The sequence below is a fragment of the Atractosteus spatula genome, chromosome 6 (assembly GCF_055471065.1).
Source record: "Atractosteus spatula isolate fAtrSpa1 chromosome 6, fAtrSpa1.hap1, whole genome shotgun sequence".
In the NCBI taxonomy this organism is placed as follows: Eukaryota; Metazoa; Chordata; class Actinopteri; order Semionotiformes; family Lepisosteidae; genus Atractosteus; species Atractosteus spatula.
In genome coordinates, this window is record NC_142711.1 from 29367465 (window position 1) to 29389306 (window position 21842).

The 21842-nt window shown below is 34.5% G+C and overlaps 1 protein-coding gene across 1 annotated transcript in view; it reads right to left on the reverse strand.

Moving 5' to 3' along the window:
* Positions 1 to 256: 256 nt before the first annotated feature.
* Positions 257 to 21842, reverse strand: part of mindy4 (MINDY lysine 48 deubiquitinase 4) — a 66625-nt gene continuing 45039 nt past the window's right edge. The window contains exons 14-18 of the mRNA XM_088918830.1: positions 11810 to 11873; positions 9934 to 10095; positions 5213 to 5393; positions 2927 to 2999; positions 257 to 1082 (exon numbers count right to left, since the gene is read on the reverse strand). Coding sequence (XP_088774956.1) covers positions 1034 to 1082; positions 2927 to 2999; positions 5213 to 5393; positions 9934 to 10095; positions 11810 to 11873 — 529 coding nt within the window. The 3' untranslated portion in view covers positions 257 to 1033. The remainder of the gene's footprint in view (positions 1083 to 2926; positions 3000 to 5212; positions 5394 to 9933; positions 10096 to 11809; positions 11874 to 21842) is intronic.

Below are 21842 nucleotides of genomic sequence, written 5' to 3' on the forward strand. Positions count from 1 at the left end.
ATGGCCTCCTCCTGTTTGATACCTGGTTTATTTCTATTAATATACTGTTATTAATATCAATATAGATAATCATCATTCTCAGTTTCATGGGCTTCATCCATTCTTCAATATTGACTCCCTAATTAAAGTCTCCTGTATTTCCTTTGTTTTCTCACCATTTCCAGCATTTACTAGCTTTTCCATCTGTAGGAGGAACCAGTCAATAACTTTTTTAGTGTGACCTAACCAGTATGGAAAAAAAGGTTTAACCACTGTAGCGCCAGATTCTCATTTTATTAACTGTGCATACAGGTAAACTCTACAGTACATGCATTGTATAAAAAAAATAAAGATTTTACGCAAATTAAGCATCTTACAACATCATTACTTTAGCAGGGCACGAGTCAATGAAATTAACAAAGTTATATTATACTGTGCCTTTCAAGAAAGGCATCTGCTAAAACTTTCATGTGATTGACTTAAAGAAAAAGTGAACTACTTCCCGCTAAACATACGTAAATACTTATCTTCATCCAACAAAAAAAAGTAAATACCAAGCTAAAGAAAGCTTTCTTAAACATTTTATTTATGAAAATATTTGTATAAAGAAATAAATAAAATTTAAACTGAAATGTAGTTTTTCAAAGGCAAAAAATGTATTTCTATTCTTATCATTAATCGTTGAGTTAAAGCACAACAAGCCATACATTCACATGCAAGACATTAATCCTAAATACACAATAAAACAAACGTATAAATGGAATAAACTACATGATTACAGTCGGCTGTGAACCTCATTAGTTATTCAACTTCATATATTCAAATAAATCCTAAGGTACATTCTTTACATACTTCATATTGTTTTCCAAATCAAAATTAAAGGCACAGGTATACAGGGTTGAGGCAATAAAACAGAATCCATGTCTTTATCTTAAATATTTGTATGGGTGCTTTACAAGTTGTGTTTTTCAGCTTCACTGATACTTTATGGCTATAAATTAGGTCATATATTTTTTTTCCCGTAGAAGAATTTCATATCTATAGCACAATGAAATCAAAGTATAGGTTCAGTTTCATTCCAGTCAACCATGGCACCTTTCCATCTAGAACAAGAGAAAAAGATAATCAGTTACATCATTAAATGAAATTTTAAATGAAAGATGAGAAGGTCAAAGCTTACTCCACTGCAGCCACGACCCTACAGATCCCCACTGTCCCAGCATCTTAACCCATCCTTTCTCTCCTTCATCCCTTCCACATTTCTGACTGAGTCCATCTTTCAACTTTTCCTTTCTTATCTTCTCTTTCATCGTCACGTGTCCTACCTACCCTAAGGCCTCAGCTGTATCTTCTATGTTTCATTACGTTCCTAATGCTGCCCAGCAGAGAAAGTCAATGCTAGCCCAAACATGCAGTTCTGTCTGGATAAGGCTCCTCTTTTCACAAGCTTCGCTGCCTCTGGTGTCTGCAGTGCAGTTTTGCTTCTTCAGGCATGGTGCTACCCCTCCCTCACTTCCCTGCTAATTTCCAAGATCATGTAATATCAGCCTCTAACTCCCTCCTACCCCTACTTCACACCTGTCACTCTGATTCACCTTCCCCATGTTCCAGATACCTGCTTAAGGAAGAAATATTTGCAGACCCTGGGCTTTGTGAAAGTGAATCCTTTCTGGATTCCTCAACTGCATTTTGCAATTTGCTTTGCTGCTTTTTGGGGGATCTAAATGATGCAGAACAGACGCTGACTCCTCTTTTTTAACTCACCCAAAGCAACACTCCACAGAGCATCATTTCCTGAACTCTCCACTCTCACTGGTTTACTTGGAAATACTGCTAAGGCTTCCATTTGACTTTCATATCCTTTTTTTCTTTACAACTTGCAACCTGTATACTTGTTCACCTGCAAATTTAATCTTTATAACTTAAAAATTCTGCATCAGCATTATGGGTTCTCTTTTGCTGCTTTTGCAGGTTCTTACAAAAATGGTTGTTGTTCTCCTCAACCCAGAAAGTTATCCAATAAAGCATACAGGCAGTTCTTGATTTACACACTCATAATTAAACCAAAAATATAATTTGCATGTTGTTGGATTAATGCTTCACGAATATATATTTTAATTTAAGACAAATAAGTTGTCTGTTTAACATGCTTAAGCACAGACAACAACAAGAAATTTAATGGAATGTTTGAGGCAATACCAATACCCTCCAAACACCAGTTGTGTGCAGGGATGAGTAGAATTGCTTTGATGAGGCACAGGAAACTGTGATTTGTATCAATCTTTGTCTCAGCATGCTTCCAGGCATTGTTCATGCCCCATCTTCTCATGCTAACTAAATAAATCTATAAAAAGTATTATCTTAGTCTGTTCCTTATGTTTATATTGTATAAAATCCCTGCATTTTCCACATTTTTCACCAATCAACATTCACATAAGTCTTTCCTGCATATTTTTCAATAAATTGTTAAACATTAACAAACATTAACAAGCATTTAGTTTTTTTTACACAACTATGTGAACATCTTACACGAATACATCTGTTATTGTTTTTGTATGCATGTATTCTTATAGGAAATTATTTTTTAATTTAGAGAGCATTTTTCAGCAAGGGGTTTGGAAACGGAGAACTATGTGTTTTAATTAAATTATCTTCTACTCTGCCTTACATTACAATTTATACAAACTACTGAAACATTAATGAACCATCTATCCATCCAGAAGAAACCTTCATGGCCACGGGAGAATATACAAACTCCATGCATGTCGTGCTCCAGGTCACAAACTGAACCCAGGGCCCTAGCACTGCGAGGCAGCAATGCTAAGCACTGCAGCTCTGTGCTGTCCACATACAGTAGTTTAAAATAATATTAATTACAGCATTATTAAATAGAAAAGTCTATGTTGAATACTTCTGGGTAATGTATAAAAGTATTTTTACAACTCACTTTGTCCTGATGCAGTGTTCAAGAGGCGGAATCAGGTCATTTTCCACATCAGGAGCATAGTTTTGAGATGTGTCTGTAGTATTCAAAAAGAACATGACATTAAATAGTATTTCAAACAACCAATAATAAAATATTTAAATAATGTGAATAAGCTTAACAGATACCAGAAAGTTGTACAGTATGTCTCTATTCAGTGAAGATCAAATAGGAATTTTACAGTAGCATGGAAAGTGTGCTTTATCCTTGTGTGACTGTACTACCCTATTTATCATCCAAGGAAGTACTTGTAATGTGGATCATAATGGCTGATTAGTAACTGGATCTGAGTCACCAATTACTGTACTTCTTCCAAAACCAAGCCTAATAGAAAGTTTGGATTTCATTTTTCTTAACTATTATTATTGTGATCTGGTCTATCATTTTGGAAGAGGTGTTTCATTAGGGCCAATAAGAAATTAGCAATGTCATTAAGCTACAGTATATATGATATTTTATTAAAGCATTGGGTGATACCTGGACAGTTGCAATGCACTGGTGGTCTTGTGGCAACAAAACTATTATATTGCATAGCACCTATGCTAAGCTATTTGCTATGTAATTATTCAGAGTGCAGTGTTTAGGAGTCACAATGAATGTGTTTTGCACCATTTGGTATATCTATTTATGTTAAAGCAACAATATGAAACTGATGTTCCCCTAATAAGATACCGGCTCATACCATCCCATTTAATGTTTACCATGAAAACCTTAAAAAGCAAAAAATAAAGTGCACAATTAAAACATCTCACACATGGTACATTTAAAGGGAAAGTACAACAAACTCAGATCTCACAATCCATTTTAGCACTTGGATTGTACACTGCATTACAAATTATTTACAGTCATGTAAACATTCTCCAAAATATTAGTAAAACATATAGTAAGTATAGTCATTCAAACTTAATACATCTACTTGTGTTATTGCTTTACATCATATAAAGCACAAGCACACATGCACAATTTACATTTTTATATTATAAGTGGTGTTCTCATGTCTTCTAAGGATAATATGTCTTATAAGGATAGTTTGGACATTGAATGTGGATGTTTGGTTTGATATACTGCTAATCTGATGTCCCTCCAAAGGTGGTTTCAGACTTGCTGTACTTTCAGAAATCTGAAAATGGTCTTTCTGTAAATTTCTGTGGTTTCTGTTGTCAGATGCAGTGGTGTGCTGGCGCTCTGGGATTAGAGTGGGGGATGCTAATTGGCTGAACAAGCTCATCAAGTACACCTGAATCATACTTGTACACCTGAAACCTGATTCCTCTGTATCAACAGGTGCTCTGTTTAACTGGTGTGTTGTCTACATCTAGCTTATAGAAGTGCAATACGTGGAAGTGGAATGGGCAATTTATTTTTCACAACTATGCAATAGTTGCAATAGTTACCTACTTTGTGCAATATGCTTGGGAGTATGCAATTTCTATACTGTGTATTACATCTTCCTTGTGTTCTGTACATTCATACTTTTTTTGTGCGTGTGTGCCGTTTCTGTTTTGTTTGTAATTCTTTATTCCATTTTTTTTTAAATGTATTTACTGTATCATGTTACTACATTTGTACTTTACTGTGTTGATTGTGCCTGGCTGCTGTAGCACTTGAATTTCCCGCATGGGATTAATAAAGTACCTACCTACCTTTGTCTGCATCAGCAATCAACCACTAACATAAAAAGTTAACTCTAGCAACTTATTATTATCAGCAAGTTATTCTTACAAATAGTTATCATGTTTGGTCAATAGTAATATTACTAAGATAATAAGTTTGATACATTATTTTTTAATTAGTTTCCCTTAATCTTTAAGTTAAAATGTCTATATTGGTTAAAATCAAAAAGGCAATTAGTGGTATAAGTGTCATTTTATAGTAAAAGTAAGAATGTTTGCATATAATACTGAGATCTATCATGCCATTTTAACAATCTGCAGTTTTGGTTTTTAATACAATATAGAAAACAACTGATTCAGCTCAAACAAGTTCACTTATTCTGAGCTGTTGAGAAAACGTCATAGAAAATACATGACTATACAGTTAGTAAATGGTGAATTTTGCAAAAAGTATATTTTTAGAATGTAAAATTATAAATGAAAAATTAAAATAACCGCCAGATATACAATAAATATACTGAGAAGCATTAAACTGAAACATGTTTTGTTTTTATGGATCTCAGCAGACAATAGTCATTTTTTAAACTCAAAACCTAATTTACTTGCTCAAATTGGAATAAAATCAATTCTCACACACCAACAGTTAGGCGGATTTCCTCCTGTTGATTTGCTAGGCTGTCATAGTAGTAAAGGTCAAATCTCCTCTCCATCCTCCAATCACTCATTAACTCCTTGCGTGTAGAGAAAAGCACACTGAAGTGACTTTCACTGCATATCACCCATATTGGATACCTCGGAGTCTTCATATAGGTGCCAACCTACCGATAAAAAAATAATACTGTAGCATGAAGAGAAATTATAAAGTTACTTGTACATGCTGTTACATTAATATAAAACATTGTATATTAACAATTTAGTTATAAACTCATGGAATAACACAGAAAACAGACTGTGGAAATTGTGTCACCACATAATGCCATAATGACAGCGCTACCTTTGATGTGATTTAAAAATAATCTTTCTAATACTGTATGTAAGTCTGGCTGCGATTTAAAGTCCACTTGAACTCTGCACAGTTCATTTGTTGTTTTTTGTGCTGTGTGTTCAAAATGTACAAAGGTCTATCAACACTTTATTCTAACTATGTTTTGGGAGACAAAAGCAATGGAATTCATAATGAACAGAACAATGTACAGTTATTTTTTATGAACATGAGTGTTTCTAACCAATTAATTTAACTACTTTTAAAAAAGAATTGACAGGAATGTCTTATATCAAAATAACTTCAGAGAGGTGAAACTATGCTGTGGTGTATGATAAAAACAATGCCCTTTCCAGTAAAAACCTTTTACTTTTCTTTCCAGCAACATAACCTTTATTTCATATAAGTGCAACATGCATGCACTGCATAGTGTGTCAAATTCATTATTCGATGCTTTATCCAGACTTATTATACTGCACTGCAGACGTTTACAACTTTCCCTCCTACAGATAAAGCTAAAATATTAATGTCAAACAAATGCTGAAGGTGCTTTAAGGTTTAAGAAGTTAGATGTGGTACCTTCCAGATTTATTCATATTCCTGATGACATAGAAACAAAATCAAAACATCATACTGTATGATAATAAGAGTTATGGGTAATAAATGTGTAATATATTGTAATTCTAATAGCATAGACCAAAGTCTTGTCATAAATAATTTAATTTAACTAATTTAAGTCCAGAAATGATGAGGGTCACATTTATTTACAACCCTGTAATAAGTAAATACTCATCTGTCATAGATAACACTAACAAGTTGCTTTCTTTATTTGCTATTTGGGTATGGCATTTCTCGAGGGAAATCTTTCCTCCTGGCAGAATTTCTCTAGGTCCTTGAGACCTTTTTCCATTTGTAAACAACATTCTTCATGTGAATGTTCAGTTGAATTGAGTTCTAGAGATTGAGATGACCATTTAAGAATGTTTTTCTATGAAGTTAACACTTTGTCATTTAGATATATATACATACAGTAGTGTATACATATGCTCTAGATCAAGATTATTGTCATGCTGTGATGTCCATTTTTGGCCAAACACGAGATTTTTAACACTGGAAGATTGTGGTTGGTACATGTACAGTAACATGTTGGTTCATGATTCCTTCATTTTAAGATGGGCTCCAGGACCTACAGTATAAATGCAAAACAACCCAAAATGATAATATACCTCCTGCCATATTTCACAGAAGGCATTAATGTTTTCCAAACATGATCTTCAGGTTTTTTTTTTTCCATCCATCTTCTAAACTGTGTACAGACTATTTTTAAAGACCAAAGTTCAGCAAGATGCCAACTTTGACAGAGCTGCGCAGCAAACAAGACAAAGCTATTTTTCCCTCTCCTCTTGTCTGCACCAGGACCCTCTCAGCACAGAATAGCTTGCCAACAACGGACCATGAACCAATCCGCCAAGCTCAGTCTTACCAGTAGGAAGTTTAACTCTTTAAAAACATCTGGGATCGGATCTTTGAGTATAAAACGCCTATATTCACATTAAAATTCTCAACAGTTGGACTATTATTCCAAACACATTTGAGGTTTAGATAATGACAGTAAATGCATATTCATTTGTATCTTAGAATATATATGTAAATTAATTATATGAGATGGACAGAACCTATGAGCTAACCATAGACCATAACATTATAGTGTTAGACATTATAGTTTGACATTATTAACTATGATCTTTATAACAATGAGTAAACGATCAGCCTGTAATGTCACAGCAGATCACTTAATAAATATATTCAATTAAGTTTGTTGTTTGCTATGCATGTTTTAGTTCTATATCAATAAATTGTATATTTAGAATCTGTTGTGTGAGACAGTAAATTATTAAGTTTGTTTTCAAAAAGGTGTCAAGTACTCTCGCAATTTCAAGTACAATCACAATTTTAATTTATAGTAAATTAAAACCCCAAATCACCTACACCTGGACAGAACAGCAGTTGGTTGCAGGCCACTTTTTTATGTCAAACATAATGCTGATTGAGCATATTCAATTTTAGTTTCATTTTCCCATGGGTGACATTGTCATTCAGCTGTAGTTTGGCATTTCCAAGCTGCATCCTTATGTAGTTCACCCTCAGAAGAGAATTTTTTTTCTTGCAACCCAGCCACAAATATCATATTCCCGGAGATGGCATGGAATGGTATTTTTCAACTTGTATCCTGAAGATGCCAGTTTGTATTACATATCTTCAGTTGTTGCCACTGAATTTATTGTTACCTCCTGAACCACTTGTCTCATAGCTTTTGGTGACAAGATATATTTGCATCTTTCTGGGCATAGATCCCAGTAGGCTTAAATTGCTTAAAAATGAACACAATAGTGGAGCTTTTTGTGGAGGTCAATGACTACCAGCCTGCAGTATTCAGAAAATTCTTTGACCTCGATAATGAAGATGCATGCTACTACTAGATTACTTACTGAATGAGTGTTACCTCCTTTTATACTCAGGGGACTTTGGGAGGCCTCTGAACACAGTAGTTCTGCACATTTACAATGCACTTCCAAAGCATGTTACTCTTTTGTTGGATTTTATTAAATTGATACTTACAGCTACAAATAAATGTGACTCTTTCTAGTTCCTGGAATGAAAGTTGACAAATATGATTTTTAACTCTGTGCATAACAGTGCCCTCAAAAAGTAGTGGGATGGTAAAGTCACAACTGTTATTTTTGCTTTACAATTAAAGACTATGTATTGGTAATCATGATATTAACATGAATAATGTTTTATTTTTGGGTACGTTCAGTCATTCATGTGACAATACTTATTAGTGTGGCACATTCAATTTAAATACATTTTTCAGGATTCAGGATTGGTAGCATACAGTATTTCTTTGAAGCATTAACTGCATGAAATCTGTGACCCATTGAGCTCACTAACCTTTTTGTGTAATCATTTGAGATGCTTTCTCAAGCATTTGTTGCAGATAATTTAATATTTCTCAAATATTCTTTGGGTGTGATAAAATCTTTAAAAAAAAATATTTTCTAAAGAATATAAAGTGCACTGGATTAAAATATTGAGACTGACTTGGCCAGTCTAAGATATTCCACTTACTTTCTCTTGATGAACACCTTTAGTTCATCATATCAGTTCAATACAATATCAGTTGTATTTTTGGGGTTACCGCTATGCTGTAAAGTTCTGCCCAATAAATAGTGATGCCATTTACTCTACATAAGCAAATGTAGTTTTCTGTAAACTTCAGAATTTATTCTGCTGCAGTCATCATTACATTACATCATCTATAAGGATAAGTGATCCTGTTCCAGAAGCAGCTATTTTTTTTTATCTTTTCCAATCCCTCTAGAGTCATCTTTGAGCAAATTCTGAACTATGGCAGAGTTAATGTCATGGCCTTGGCGTGTATGGTCACCTTTGGAACTAGCTCACTCATCACCGATGATGTACATAATGATTACAAATACAAATGTAAAGCCAAAATAACTTTCTCAAATATCCTACACATCCATAGAAAATGATGAGACAACCTCTATGCATAATAGAAATACAGTATGATGAGCTCTTTTTAATTACTAATTGGAAACATTATATTTATTTTTATACATAAACCATAAAATTCAAACATAACATTTATTTTCAAACACAAAATATGAATCATGCAATTTAAATGTATTTAAAGAATACTGAACAAACAGAATGATAACTTTATGGAAACTTTATGGATCACAAATCACCACAAACTTTCTCAAAGGAAAATGCATCATTAGTTACAGTATGTTTTTGCACAATATTTCTGTAAAATGTATTTCAAAATATCTTCCCATCTTAGCTGTAAAACTTGCTGGTACATTGAGCATTATTCCTCACAACTTTCAAAGTTGCCTGATCAATTTCAAGATTTTACTTATGCCCTTTATAGTCTCTTGCAAAGCTTATTCTAAAGCTTTCCAAAAAAGATGGGGCAAGGCAAAAGCCATAACAGTGCATCAATTTCTAACCATTAAAAAAACCCCAACAATTATACTAATTTAAAGTAACAAGTGATTTTAGTTAAAGTTACAAGTGAGTTACAAGTGATTAAGTTTGGAAAGTATGTTCAAGATCACTATTACATTGTAAACAAACCCATACCCCATGAGGGATGAACAGCAGGGTTTGAAGAAGGTGACAACAGTTTGAAATAAATTAATATTTTATGCAGAGTTAGAGTTTAGTTACAAGTTATTTTGCAAAAGGGCTTTTAAGCAGGTCCCAAACTCTTGACTGATTTACTCCTCAACATAAAAGGTCAGAAAGCTAAACACATATAAAAAAAAAATTATGATAAAATACTCACATACCTTGCAAACATTGTAATGTTCAAATAAGGAAAGTAATCCAATGTCACTCCGTCCTTTGATTCCCTTCAACAGGGTAATGTTTCCATTCCCGGAATCCAGTTCAATTTCATCATTAAACACATTTGATACTGCTCTTCCAGTCAGAAGAAGATTTACAAGTTCCTACATTTATGTTAAAGAAAAAAAACATAAATATAAGCAATCCTTAAAATTCAGCATCAATAAATATGCAAAAGGTGCAAAAAATAAACATAACATAACAAATGGGTTATGTTACATCTTAACCTGGATGGTGAAGGTTAGTATATCAGTAATACAAAGACCCCCAAGATGCATACTCAGTTCCCATCAGTATATCCCAATGCCCAACATAAGAACTTAAGAAAGATGACCAAATAGCGGAGGACATCCATCTAACCTATTTAGTTGAAGCTAACAGATCCCAAGATCTCATCCAGTTGTTTAATAAAAAGAAGCCAGGGGAGTGGAGGGACCATCTCACTATTCAATTCTGTGCTGCACAAGAGCACATCAACCTCTAAACATAGGAGTAATATTTCTATTTAAGATACCCAGGGTTATAAATAATAAACCTAGCGTCCCCTTTCCTTTGTAAAACGGCACCACAAAAAGGGTTGTCTACCAGAGCAGTTACATCACAATTGTGTTCATTATGCAGTAGAAACGTTTACAGCTAATCCTATCACTCTGGTCTGGAACCTAGGTGGCTGGGGCTGCATCATTTGATCCTCAATCTGAAGAGGGTAAACATCAGTCAGACTATAAAAACATGAAAAATAAGAGGATACCTTAGTGGTACCCTTAGTGAAAGTACCAGCGACTCAAAAGGATGCTGGTAACTTGGTGACACAGTAGGCTGACTACAATCCAAGTAGGCAGGCACTGTTTAGAGAGGTCAAGGCTTTTATGTTTAGTGACAACTGAAGACCTAAACTATCTGGTAGCAGCTCTTCATCCTCTTCATGCTGTTGAAGGCCAGTAGACAAAGTGTCATGGGAACCAATCTGGAGTGCCAGAGAATGTCCTATGCCTGACTGCGCAAGCTGCAATAAAATGGGAGAAAGCATGGCTGGCTCACCAGTGACAGGATTAAATCCCTCTAGGGGGTGAGTGAGTTGGCAAGCAAGTGGTTTGAATGCCAGCAACATTTTAGTTCACTGATGCCCAGAGATGGTCCAAACCAGAGCAGACAATAAATGGATTTTGCTATTACTATGTTGACCTCTGGTCACACAAACACAAAGACAATAGCAACAATCTCTGGGTGGAGGCACTACTCCAACATGACTAGGCTTCCTGGACAGAGGATATACACTTTGTTTAAAAATCCTGGTAAGTAAATCACCCTGACAAAAGGTTCTGGTAACATCACAGAAGCAGAAAGTGTGCCACCCTGTTCATGACATAGGAGTAGCAACAGCACGGTATAGCCTTTATAATTTTCCAGAAGACAAATCCTTGATGTTGAAGAATAGAATAATGGATTTCCAAGGATGCTTTTTTCTTTCTGTATACAGATAAAACAATTGTAAAGCTTTATTCTACCACCTAGTACTTAACTGAAGGCACTATGCAAGACTGAAGGGATATACAACATTAGTTGCCATTAAACAAAAAAGGATATTCTATCAGTTGAATTGTAAGAAAACTCGGCCAATGAAGATGAAGAAAACAACTAAAACAGATAACTGATGGACTTCTACTTTAATATCAAGAACTCATCTTACTACTAATTTCAATTGCACTGCACATCTCATCATATTGTTAGGTAACAGTATATTTTTGTAAATGTGTATAACTCTTGATTGTAAGATGATTTTGTTTTCTGAGCCTGATTAAATCTTAAAATACTAACCTGAGTGCAGTATCCATGGGCTCCAATCACTGAGTTTGTAGGCACATCAAAATCTTTTCTCACTCTAAAACAAACAAAAAAACAGCAAAGACTTTTAAGATGAAGCACTTGTTGCAGACAATGGTGATAATCCTTGTCACAAGAGTAATGATCCTATACAGTATATTCTTATTTGAAGAGCTTGACCAAGTAAGAATACTAATCAATTATGTAACACATATTTGCAAGTTTCTTTCTTGTACACCATTTTCTCCCTGTGTAGTTGCCCAAATTACATTAAATGAAAGGTACCTATGGGATCTACCCACTGCAGTTGGGCACTTTGCCAGCTACTGGTGAATTTCAGCACTTGTGTGTTTTTAACATATCTATATCTTTAAATTGAAAAATATGTAAACCATTTTTTTTAAATCACCAACCAAAACTTGATTGTATAAGACCAAGGAAGATATTATATTTGTGCTGCCTTTGGTGTAGAAATATACATTAATTTTTCAAAATATTGGAACAAAAGGTCTATACCAGTGCAGTGTATAAGCAGTGTAAAAATGATATGTTTGTGTTTTATTTTTTATTTTCATACTTTTTTGAGAGAAAAAGATATGTTCAGAATATGGTAGCTTTGGATTTTGATAATGGTGATAAAAATAAAATTTAAAATGATCATGGAAACAGTCGTTTTTTATCTTGAGTGCACCTGTTGTTCAGTAATATGTCCAGAATTATGCAGCTCGGATACAAAGTAAAAGTACTCTTCTTCAGGATATATTTCCTGTCCTGTGTACATTGAACTGGCTCCCTGTAAAATGTACAATGGACCTTAATATTCTCCCAAATACATATATGTTAGCTTCATCAGTGTTCTGAAAGCAAATTCCACCAACTATTGTTATGTGGCAATAAATAATTTAAAAACATATTTTTATATTCTACTGTCTCATTTTGTTGTACTCTTGGTTATTTTGGTCAAGTTTTACCATATGCGTTTTTGGTCAATGCAGGTAATATTACTGTATATTGTGCTTTTTTATTTTATTATTTTTTAAAGTGATTCTACATAAAACACATTATGCTGTACATCAGTACTTTTCCTGATGTTCCTTCTTATGATTAGCAAACTGACATTTCAAACTGATTAAAACTACATTAATGAAGTACTTATAAACCTTAACTCAGTTTGCTTGATGTACACTTCGATGGACAAATATTATTGGCACATATGTAACTACTGTTTTAATGAGTGACAGTCATCAATATTAAATTATGTAATATTTATTGTAAATCTTGGCAGAAGATACACCTTTTCTATAGACCTCCTAGGCCTACAAGTTTTCACTTGGTGACAAAAACAGTGGCTCTCAAGCAATAGAAAATAATTATTTTCAGTAATAAAAATTATGTTAGAGATGTTTTTAAAAAAGTTCACTAAGTTAAAAAAATAATTATGAATGATTGTAGTTTTAACATTTCTTGATGATTGCCTTCTCAAAAGCTATACTACAACTGTAATGTTTGGCTGTATACAGTATGTGTTTAAGGAGCACATACTGTACTCTATATAGCCTTTCATAGATTTTAACTGTCCACCAATAGTCTGAGTATAGTTGTAAATTTGTGTAATATGCCACATTGTTAACTTGTCCTTAAACCAGCAATAACATCTTAAAATGTATTTTAGGGTTCAAGGGTAAATGAAGGCATAAAACTTGTGAGACATACTTGAAAGATCTGGCTAGTTTTAAAATATGAGCAAAAACATCCTTAAGATAAATAAAACCATTTGATGAAAGTGTTAGAAGCACTTTGATATAAAGCATTGCAGTAATCGAAAAGATCATAAAGATTTTTTTTTTCATCTACCAAAAGCCAATGTATCAAATAGGTAAGGCAGAAATGTTTTTTTTTAAACACATTTTCAATACATTCTCTCAAAGAACTGTGTTAATTGAAATAATTGAAATGTGCAGCTCTTCAGACTGGCAAAAACATGCTGAAATAAATGGAAGCTGAAGAGAAATTACTCGATACAAATAATAACTTTAACACCTTTATTACAATTAAACAAAAGATAGTGTTACAGCTTTAGGTGATTGAGAAGTGTCTCTTAGATTTTAGACAAAGTTTGTGACACTTGGAAGAGTAAACACTGCTAGGGTTTCTAAGGTCTGGGGAGCCCCTTCAGTTTTCAATTGTAAAGTTTACCTTAGTATACCTAGGCAAGTGGGTTAATGATTGTCAAGGATCAGTACAGAAACACACAATATAAGAGCACTTATATCATCCAAACCAAACCTGACTGGAGCTAAGTATTAGAACCATGCAAGAGAGAGCATGGCATTCTCTTTTCTTGTCTTTTCTGCTTAGGGTGCATTTTTATGAATAGGGATATACTGTACAGTAGGCTCGCATATATTTTGTGGCATCCGGGGTGCAGAGAGAGAGATTTAACTGCAGGTTATATTGTATTTAGTTAGAAGGTAGCTTATCTCTTATGTGGCCTCTGTAGGCATTAAGAGTTTAATGCTTAGTAGCAGTCTGGGATTTTCTGGGTGACCAGAATGTTAGGCCTTGTGTTTTGTATGTTTTGTTGGGTGTAGTGTAGTATTTGTCTAGTGTCATTGTAATAAATATTTTTTTAACCATGTGTGCCTGGATTATTACTCCTCTTACCAAAGATGTGCCAGAGAAAAAAATCATTCACATGGTTCTAATTATAACATCTGTTCATGTGTATTCTAGAGAAATCACTTACAATTGGGGGTTATGAATAATTATTTCACTTATTAACTAAACCCCTCGGTCAAATCCTGATTTTTGCAAGTTTTTTAACTCCACATTTGTAAAAATATGATAAAATTATGATAAAATGATAATCTGTTAAATATTTATCTCACTAGAAATGGCACATCAATCAAAATTGGTGGAAGTTCTCTGCACACATGAGATTCCACTTTTTAACAATCCCATAAGTGTCGGACCTGCTATTACATCATGTTAGAACATGCTACAAACACAATAACTGGAAATTGGAACTACACAAGCAAGCATGAAACAATAGAAACCACACATTATCCAGTATTTTTGGAATTCTAAAAGATATGCCTGGATTTCACATCGGAAACAACTGCTGGGTTGATAGATAATATACGAAAACTAATCTTGCTCCCAGGGTAAATGGAAAACTTTGACACTGTCCAGCAGTTCTCACTACCGGTAATCTTTCCTCCATTTAAGTTACAGCAAAAGTAATATATTCCAAAGTCTTTGCAGAAGAGCATTAGAAACAAATTACATATATACTGTATTAATTCCATGCTTCACAATAAAATTGAATATGTGTGATTAAAGAGAGTATAAAACTGAAATTAAACATATAATCGTTATCATGACAAAAATCCCTTATAATGTGTACTGAAGTGAAAATTTTTATTATAAAACATTTTGACATCCTTTTAAATTTAAATGGTATGGAATAAATGGAATAAATAAAAATGTAGATGCATAAAGCATCTAAGTTATACCAATCTTTACAGAGTATATTAAGATGATAAACACTTTAGAACAGATACCGATTTATTATTTTTAAAGACATGGGGGAAAATAACAGTTTTTTGTTATAATACACAAGACTACATATTCCCTTATGAAACAATGACAAATACATGCAATAACCGTTATAAATTGTACACTAAACTATTGTCTATTATTGTTATAAACTACACACTAATGTTGTATATGTGCCTAGAATATCAGTAAATTGGTACTTTATTGCAATTTTCTAGCTTTACAGTTTTTTTAAATGACATTGAACGCAAAGTAAGTTTGTATTAGTACACCTGACCATAATCTATGGCATTTTGAACTTGATGAACCAGACTACAAAGACTGACTCCATGGGCTCATTAAACTTGGCAAGATGCTACAGTACATAACAGAAAACCTTCTTTAATACCAAAATGTTTCTACAGATGCAGCCATTCAAAGTGCGCGGCACAGACACCGCGGTACAGATACCGCAGGTATGATGACACGGGATACCGCGGTGCGTGATTGGTTGACCGACAGGGGCACTCGTGGTCCGTTGGTCTGTCGTAGAAAGACTTACTGTAAACGTCTTTACTGTGCCCGTTGTAGATATTGAATTTTACCACTGAAGGGAAATCTTAGTAGCTGAGCATAAAAAGAATAGGAGCATACTGTAACGCGTGTGAAGGCCATAAACGATATTAATTTTGGAACGTAAACATACAGTATATAGCTGGTCTTGGTACTTTAAAGAAAAAAATACACACCGGTATTCCATTTCTCCCTAAACATTGTAAGCTTCGAAGTCTTTAACTAACGTGATACCGGAGTCAACAAGCATACTTTTAGAATTTGATTAAAAGGGAATATAATATGGAATCGCGTATCTAAAGAATTTAATAACGGTATGATTATATCCGTGTACTGCGGCAGGGCTGTGTAGGGCTGTTTCGCCTGCCTGATCATGCGAGCTCTCTTGTAGCCTACTGGTCTAGGTGCGTGACTACCAACTGGCAGGTTGTGTGTTCGAATCCAGCTGGTGCTGAACTTTTATTTTAACAAACATTTCTTCGAAAAAATAGGTAAGCGATATTATGGACAATCAGTTGACTTTTATATTTCAAAATATCGCAACATGATCGATATTTGCGATATTTTGAACATATCTTCCCTTCTGACAGCGGTTCCTGCTTCTATTGTGTGTGTGTGTGCAACAGTAAATTTTTATAGAGAAATGGAGGCTGGACAGTATGCGTTACAATATAAACATTTATATTGATTTAAATCGTGTTCTGATTTAAATCGCAAACACGTGTTTAATTATGTGTTTTTAATCATAATCAGGCTAATGCATTTCTACATTTTCTGTATGAACCAGCTTAGAGGTTCATACAGAAAGACAGCTTGTGTTTAAATTGAGTGTAAGGTAATTTATGCTTCTAAAGTCATGGTCAGTATTATTGTACTGTGCTGTACTGTGTCACATTATTTTATAGCGTTTTTATTGCGTTATTAAATCCGGTGGCGCTGTGTTAGTTTCCTGACTCACATTATTTAAACTACCACATTGATCATTCATCTCTAAATAAACTTTATTTTATATAGCGTTTTAAGCGATTAGGTAATTAGATTGCTCATAAACCTAATCGCTTTTTCTACATAAACACAGCGTGATTGCTCTCTGAAAATGCTTTTCCTTTATTTTTAAAGTAGGCTCAGATTTCAACTATAGATCGTATTATTATAAACTTTCTTGGAAAAATGTATTTTATGTAAACCATGTTTGCTATTAATTCATTTAGGGCTAAAATACGTTCATTGTCTTCCAATCGAGTCGAGTTGACATTGGAAGCCTGCCACACCCGGACTGTTAAACCAACGCATTAGCACGTCAAAGCCCATTGAGCCAGTATTGGCTTTAGTATCCCCCCCTTCTCCCCTCAATTCAATTCAATTCAAGGTGTTTTATTTGCATGACAGATGGGTACAAGCAGTGTTGGGTATGTATATTGTAACGCTTACGGCAGACAGGCACTGTGTAAGAGCCGGCGCACCAGAGCAGCGCACCGAGGGAGCGTCTGCATTTCTAACTTAGTTTTTAAAATTAGTCAAGCAATATGAAGCATCTCCTTTTACTTAGTGCCTGAGCATAAAAAGAATAGGAGCATACTGCAACGCGTGTGAAGGCCATAAACGATATTAATTTTGGAACATAAACATACAGTATATGGCTGGTCTTGGTACTTTAAAGAAAAAAATACACACCAGTATTCCATTTCTCCCTAAACATTTTAAGCATCGAAGTCTTTAACTAACACGATACCGGAGTCAACAAGCATACTTTTAGAATTTGATTAAAAGGGAATATAATATGGAATCGCGTATCTCAAGAAATTAATAACGATATAATTATATTCATGTTGCAAAAGAACTGCAACGGACATAAAAACTCCCTTGCTTTTAACAGAGCGTTCCATAATTTCTAACTACGAAAATGCCAGGTGAAAGGATTTGTAAACATATTTTGTTAAAGCAAGTCAGTTTTTTCCACAACACATAAAAGACATTTTTCCAAGAAAGTTTAGCCTTTGTCACTAATGAAACCACTAAATAAAGACATAAATATAGAAATCTTAAGATTTGTTCTATTTAATGTTGGTAGCAGGATGAACTGTCAGAGTGTATATTTTGTCGCAGAGTTGCTGCAAGATGTTAACAGTGAAAAAGGTATTTAGAAATGAGTTATTTCAAGATGAAAATTTTCAGAATAATTGCAAATCTAGCAGGATAGAGAAAGCACAGAAAACTGGCAGTTAGATTGATCAGATTAGTATGAAAAGTCATTTAGCAAAGGGAATTAGAAGAGTGACAAACTAGTATACTTTAGATCTTTTTTTCTGAACCAGGGACAATCTGATCATGTTTCCCTATAACAATAATAAAAAACTTTATTTGATATATCACCATTAAAGGTGGCATCTCAAAGCAATACAGTAGATGTAAAAACAGATAAAAGGACCACAGATTACAAAGTAAATGCATATAAGAAAGACAAGCCGTTAGAGGTGCTACCAAAATTAGAAAATGAAGCAGATACAGACACTAAGTCTTCTGAAAAGAAAGGTTCTGAGGTTAGATTTAAACTGGCCTTGGTGTGTGTGTGTTTGTGTCTGTCTGTCCTGTGATGGACTGGCGCTATGTCCAGGGTGTATTCTGCCTTGTGTCCGTCGCTTACTGGGATAGGCTCCAAATCCTCTGTACTGGATAAAGAGATTAGAAATGGATGGAAGTAAAGGCACTGTGTGGATGGAACTATACACAGTGTTAGAAACCCACTATGAAATGGCAGCATCTGGCTTAAGGAAACAGCCTTTCCACCTCTCTTGCACATCAGTATCCATACCTAGTTATTTAAACAAATTGCCTCTAATTATAAACATCTTAATATGCTGGCTCTGTGGATCCGCATCAGCTATGTTTGCCCATTCCTTCAATTCATGTGCATCCAACACACAGTTCAACGCTAGCAACTACACAAAATCTAAAATATGAGCTCTACTTGCCACTTACAGTACCAACAGTACCAGCTAACTTTAGTAGTGACATTTTCATGGATCTTTTTAACAATAAAATTTACAACATCAGACTTCAGACACAATTAAACAGGCCTCAAAAAAGTCTGGTACAAACATTTTCAGCATGGAATAAACCGTTACTTTAATGGTATAAACCTTAAATGGATTCATATTCTCAATAAGATTTGGTGCTCAGTAACATGACTTAGAAAATGACAGAAGACATACGTATCATGCTTATCCTTCTATTTTTCATAATCGTAAACTCCTTAAGGCAGTTACATTTTCTCTGTTCTGACCTGGAGTTACAGAGAAATTTAAATTCTAATAAGAGATTTGTAATGAGGAAAGTCATACCAATCACTCATACAGTACCAGGATTTGCAATTACAATACAAATACTTTCTTTCTGTATGTGTTTATTTTGCAGTTTGAGTCTATGGCATTCCTTTGGGGGTCTATACTCCAAGGCATGACTTTTTTATGTATAAACATCAGTATTTACTGCTATTAATTACTGTACGATTTATAGTTGAAATCTGAGCCTAGATATAAAGTTAGATATAAAGTTAAAATCTCGACAAAGCAATGTAGGAAATACAGAGAAAATAAATCCTTTCTGACATCTAAAATCAGTTTCGATCAAGGTCTCTAAAACGAACAAGAAAAAGAAGATTTTCGGAGGGCAATTACGCTGTGTTTATATAGAATAAGTGATTTATGAGCAATCTAATTTCTTGTTCGTTTAAAACAGTGAAATGTCAGCTGTAAAAGATCGCACCAGAAACAGCACTCTCTCTGCCTGTCATAGACGTTCAGGAAAGGCTGAATGAAGTAATGTCAAGTACAATAATTCGGAGATCAATAATAACAGTTGTAGGACAGTATATAAGGAGGATAAGGATTTTGAAGTTGACTCAAAATCTGATAGGTAACCAGTGCAAGGACTTGAAAACAGGTGTAATGCATCCCAGATAGGATTCTTGCTGTCATATTCTGAACATATTGAAGATTGCTCAGTGTGGATTTAATTTCCTCAGTGAACAGGATGTGCATTTATTAATTCTAGAAAAAAACTAGATTTCTCTAGTTCTTAGTTTCTCTAGTTCCCTTTAAAATAAACTATTACTCCACAATGCAGAGTATTACATGGCCAGTATTTACACATGATATTTGTGATTTAAAGAAATTAACACAAGCAGCTTTTGGAGATTTAAGTGTTGGCTGAGTTATTGCAGGATAAAAGACTAGAGATGTTGGCAAGAAGAAGATAGTTTGGGGAAAGCTGAGGAATACACTTATAACAAGAACACTTCCTAAGGGGTTAGGCATACTTTTGATGAAGATGATGAAGTTAACAGACTATATGTTTACATAGATACTGAAATAAGGATTGTATTTTAGATTATGTGTAGTTGCTGGCATTGAACTGTGTGTTGGATGCACATGAATTGAAGGAATGGGCAAACATAGCTGATGCGGATCCACAGAGCCAGCATATTAAGATGTTTATAATTAGAGGCAAGTTGTTTAAATAACTAGGTATGGATACTGATGTGCAAGAGAGGTGGAAAGGCTGTTTCCTTAAGCCAGCAGTATAAAATATTTTATTCTCAGTGAGATGCTGCCATTTCATAGTGGGTTTCTAACACTGTGTATAGTTCCATCCACACAGTGCCTTTACTTCCATTTCTAATCTCTTTATCCAGTACAGAGGATTTGGAGCCTATCCCAGTAAGCAACGGACACAAGGCAGAATACACCCTGGACATAGCGCCAGTCCATCACAGGACAGACAGACACAAACACACACACACACCAGGGCCAGTTTTCCCATAAACCAATTAACTTACCAGTATGTTTTGGAGTGCGAGAGGGAGTCATATCACACATATGGAGAAAAACCATGTAACCCAGAGAGAACATGTAAACCCCACACACACAGGATGGCAGGAATTGAACCTAGGACCCCAGTGCTGCAAGATAGCAATGCTAACCACTTTGCCACCATTATAAATGGATGGATATCTTAGTTATCTTTTTAGTTCACAGGTTTGCATCCATAATTTAATTTTGAAAGCCACTGAGACATCAGGTACTACTGTTGTATTTATGAAAAAGAAACAAAACAAAAAACATACTAACAACTGTGCCATCCTACTCCTTAGCTAATACATTTTATTATTCATAAACAGTTAACATTGTTAGCAAAATATTTTGAATTATATTTAACCCTATTTTTTCTTTAGTTTTGTATTTAACTTATTATATGATAGTCAGACTTAATGTATATTTGAACAATGAAAATATATTTTTACAAGATTTTACATTAAGCACTTAAAATTAATATGGTTAATAATAGTAAACTGTAACATGCTGTAACAAGATCGGTTAAACTGCGAAGAAAATGCTTTCAGAGAAAATGTTTCAGGTGTGAAGAACATAGATCTCCAATGCAATTTCAACCAAACCTGTTCCCACACACCCTGCCCCCACTACCATTAGAATATACACAAAGCACTCAAATCTTTCGAGCTAATGATCAGGTGACCCGAGAGAGAGCGAGAGAAACACCAAGGGGTGCGGAACCAGGGAACTATTTACATGGAAAACGGGCGATCTCCCCAGACTGTCCGCCCGTTTCACTGTTACCTGGATACCTCTTTATTTAGAACTCACAAACACTGATTTTTAGTTTAGAAGGATTCAAGTAGGGTTTTAGATGAAAGGCAGCGACCTTAATCAAGCCCAAATCACAATTGAACCCATTCAGAGCCTACATTACATTTTAGCGTTTCATTCTGAGCAGAAGACCCTCACACCTGAAGAAGGGGGAGGTGTTTTTCGCTGGAAATCTCGCCTGCTTCTACTTTACAACCGGAGTGCTGGCTGTGACGAATTAAACCGGTTTTACAAGTTTCAATCACAGACCA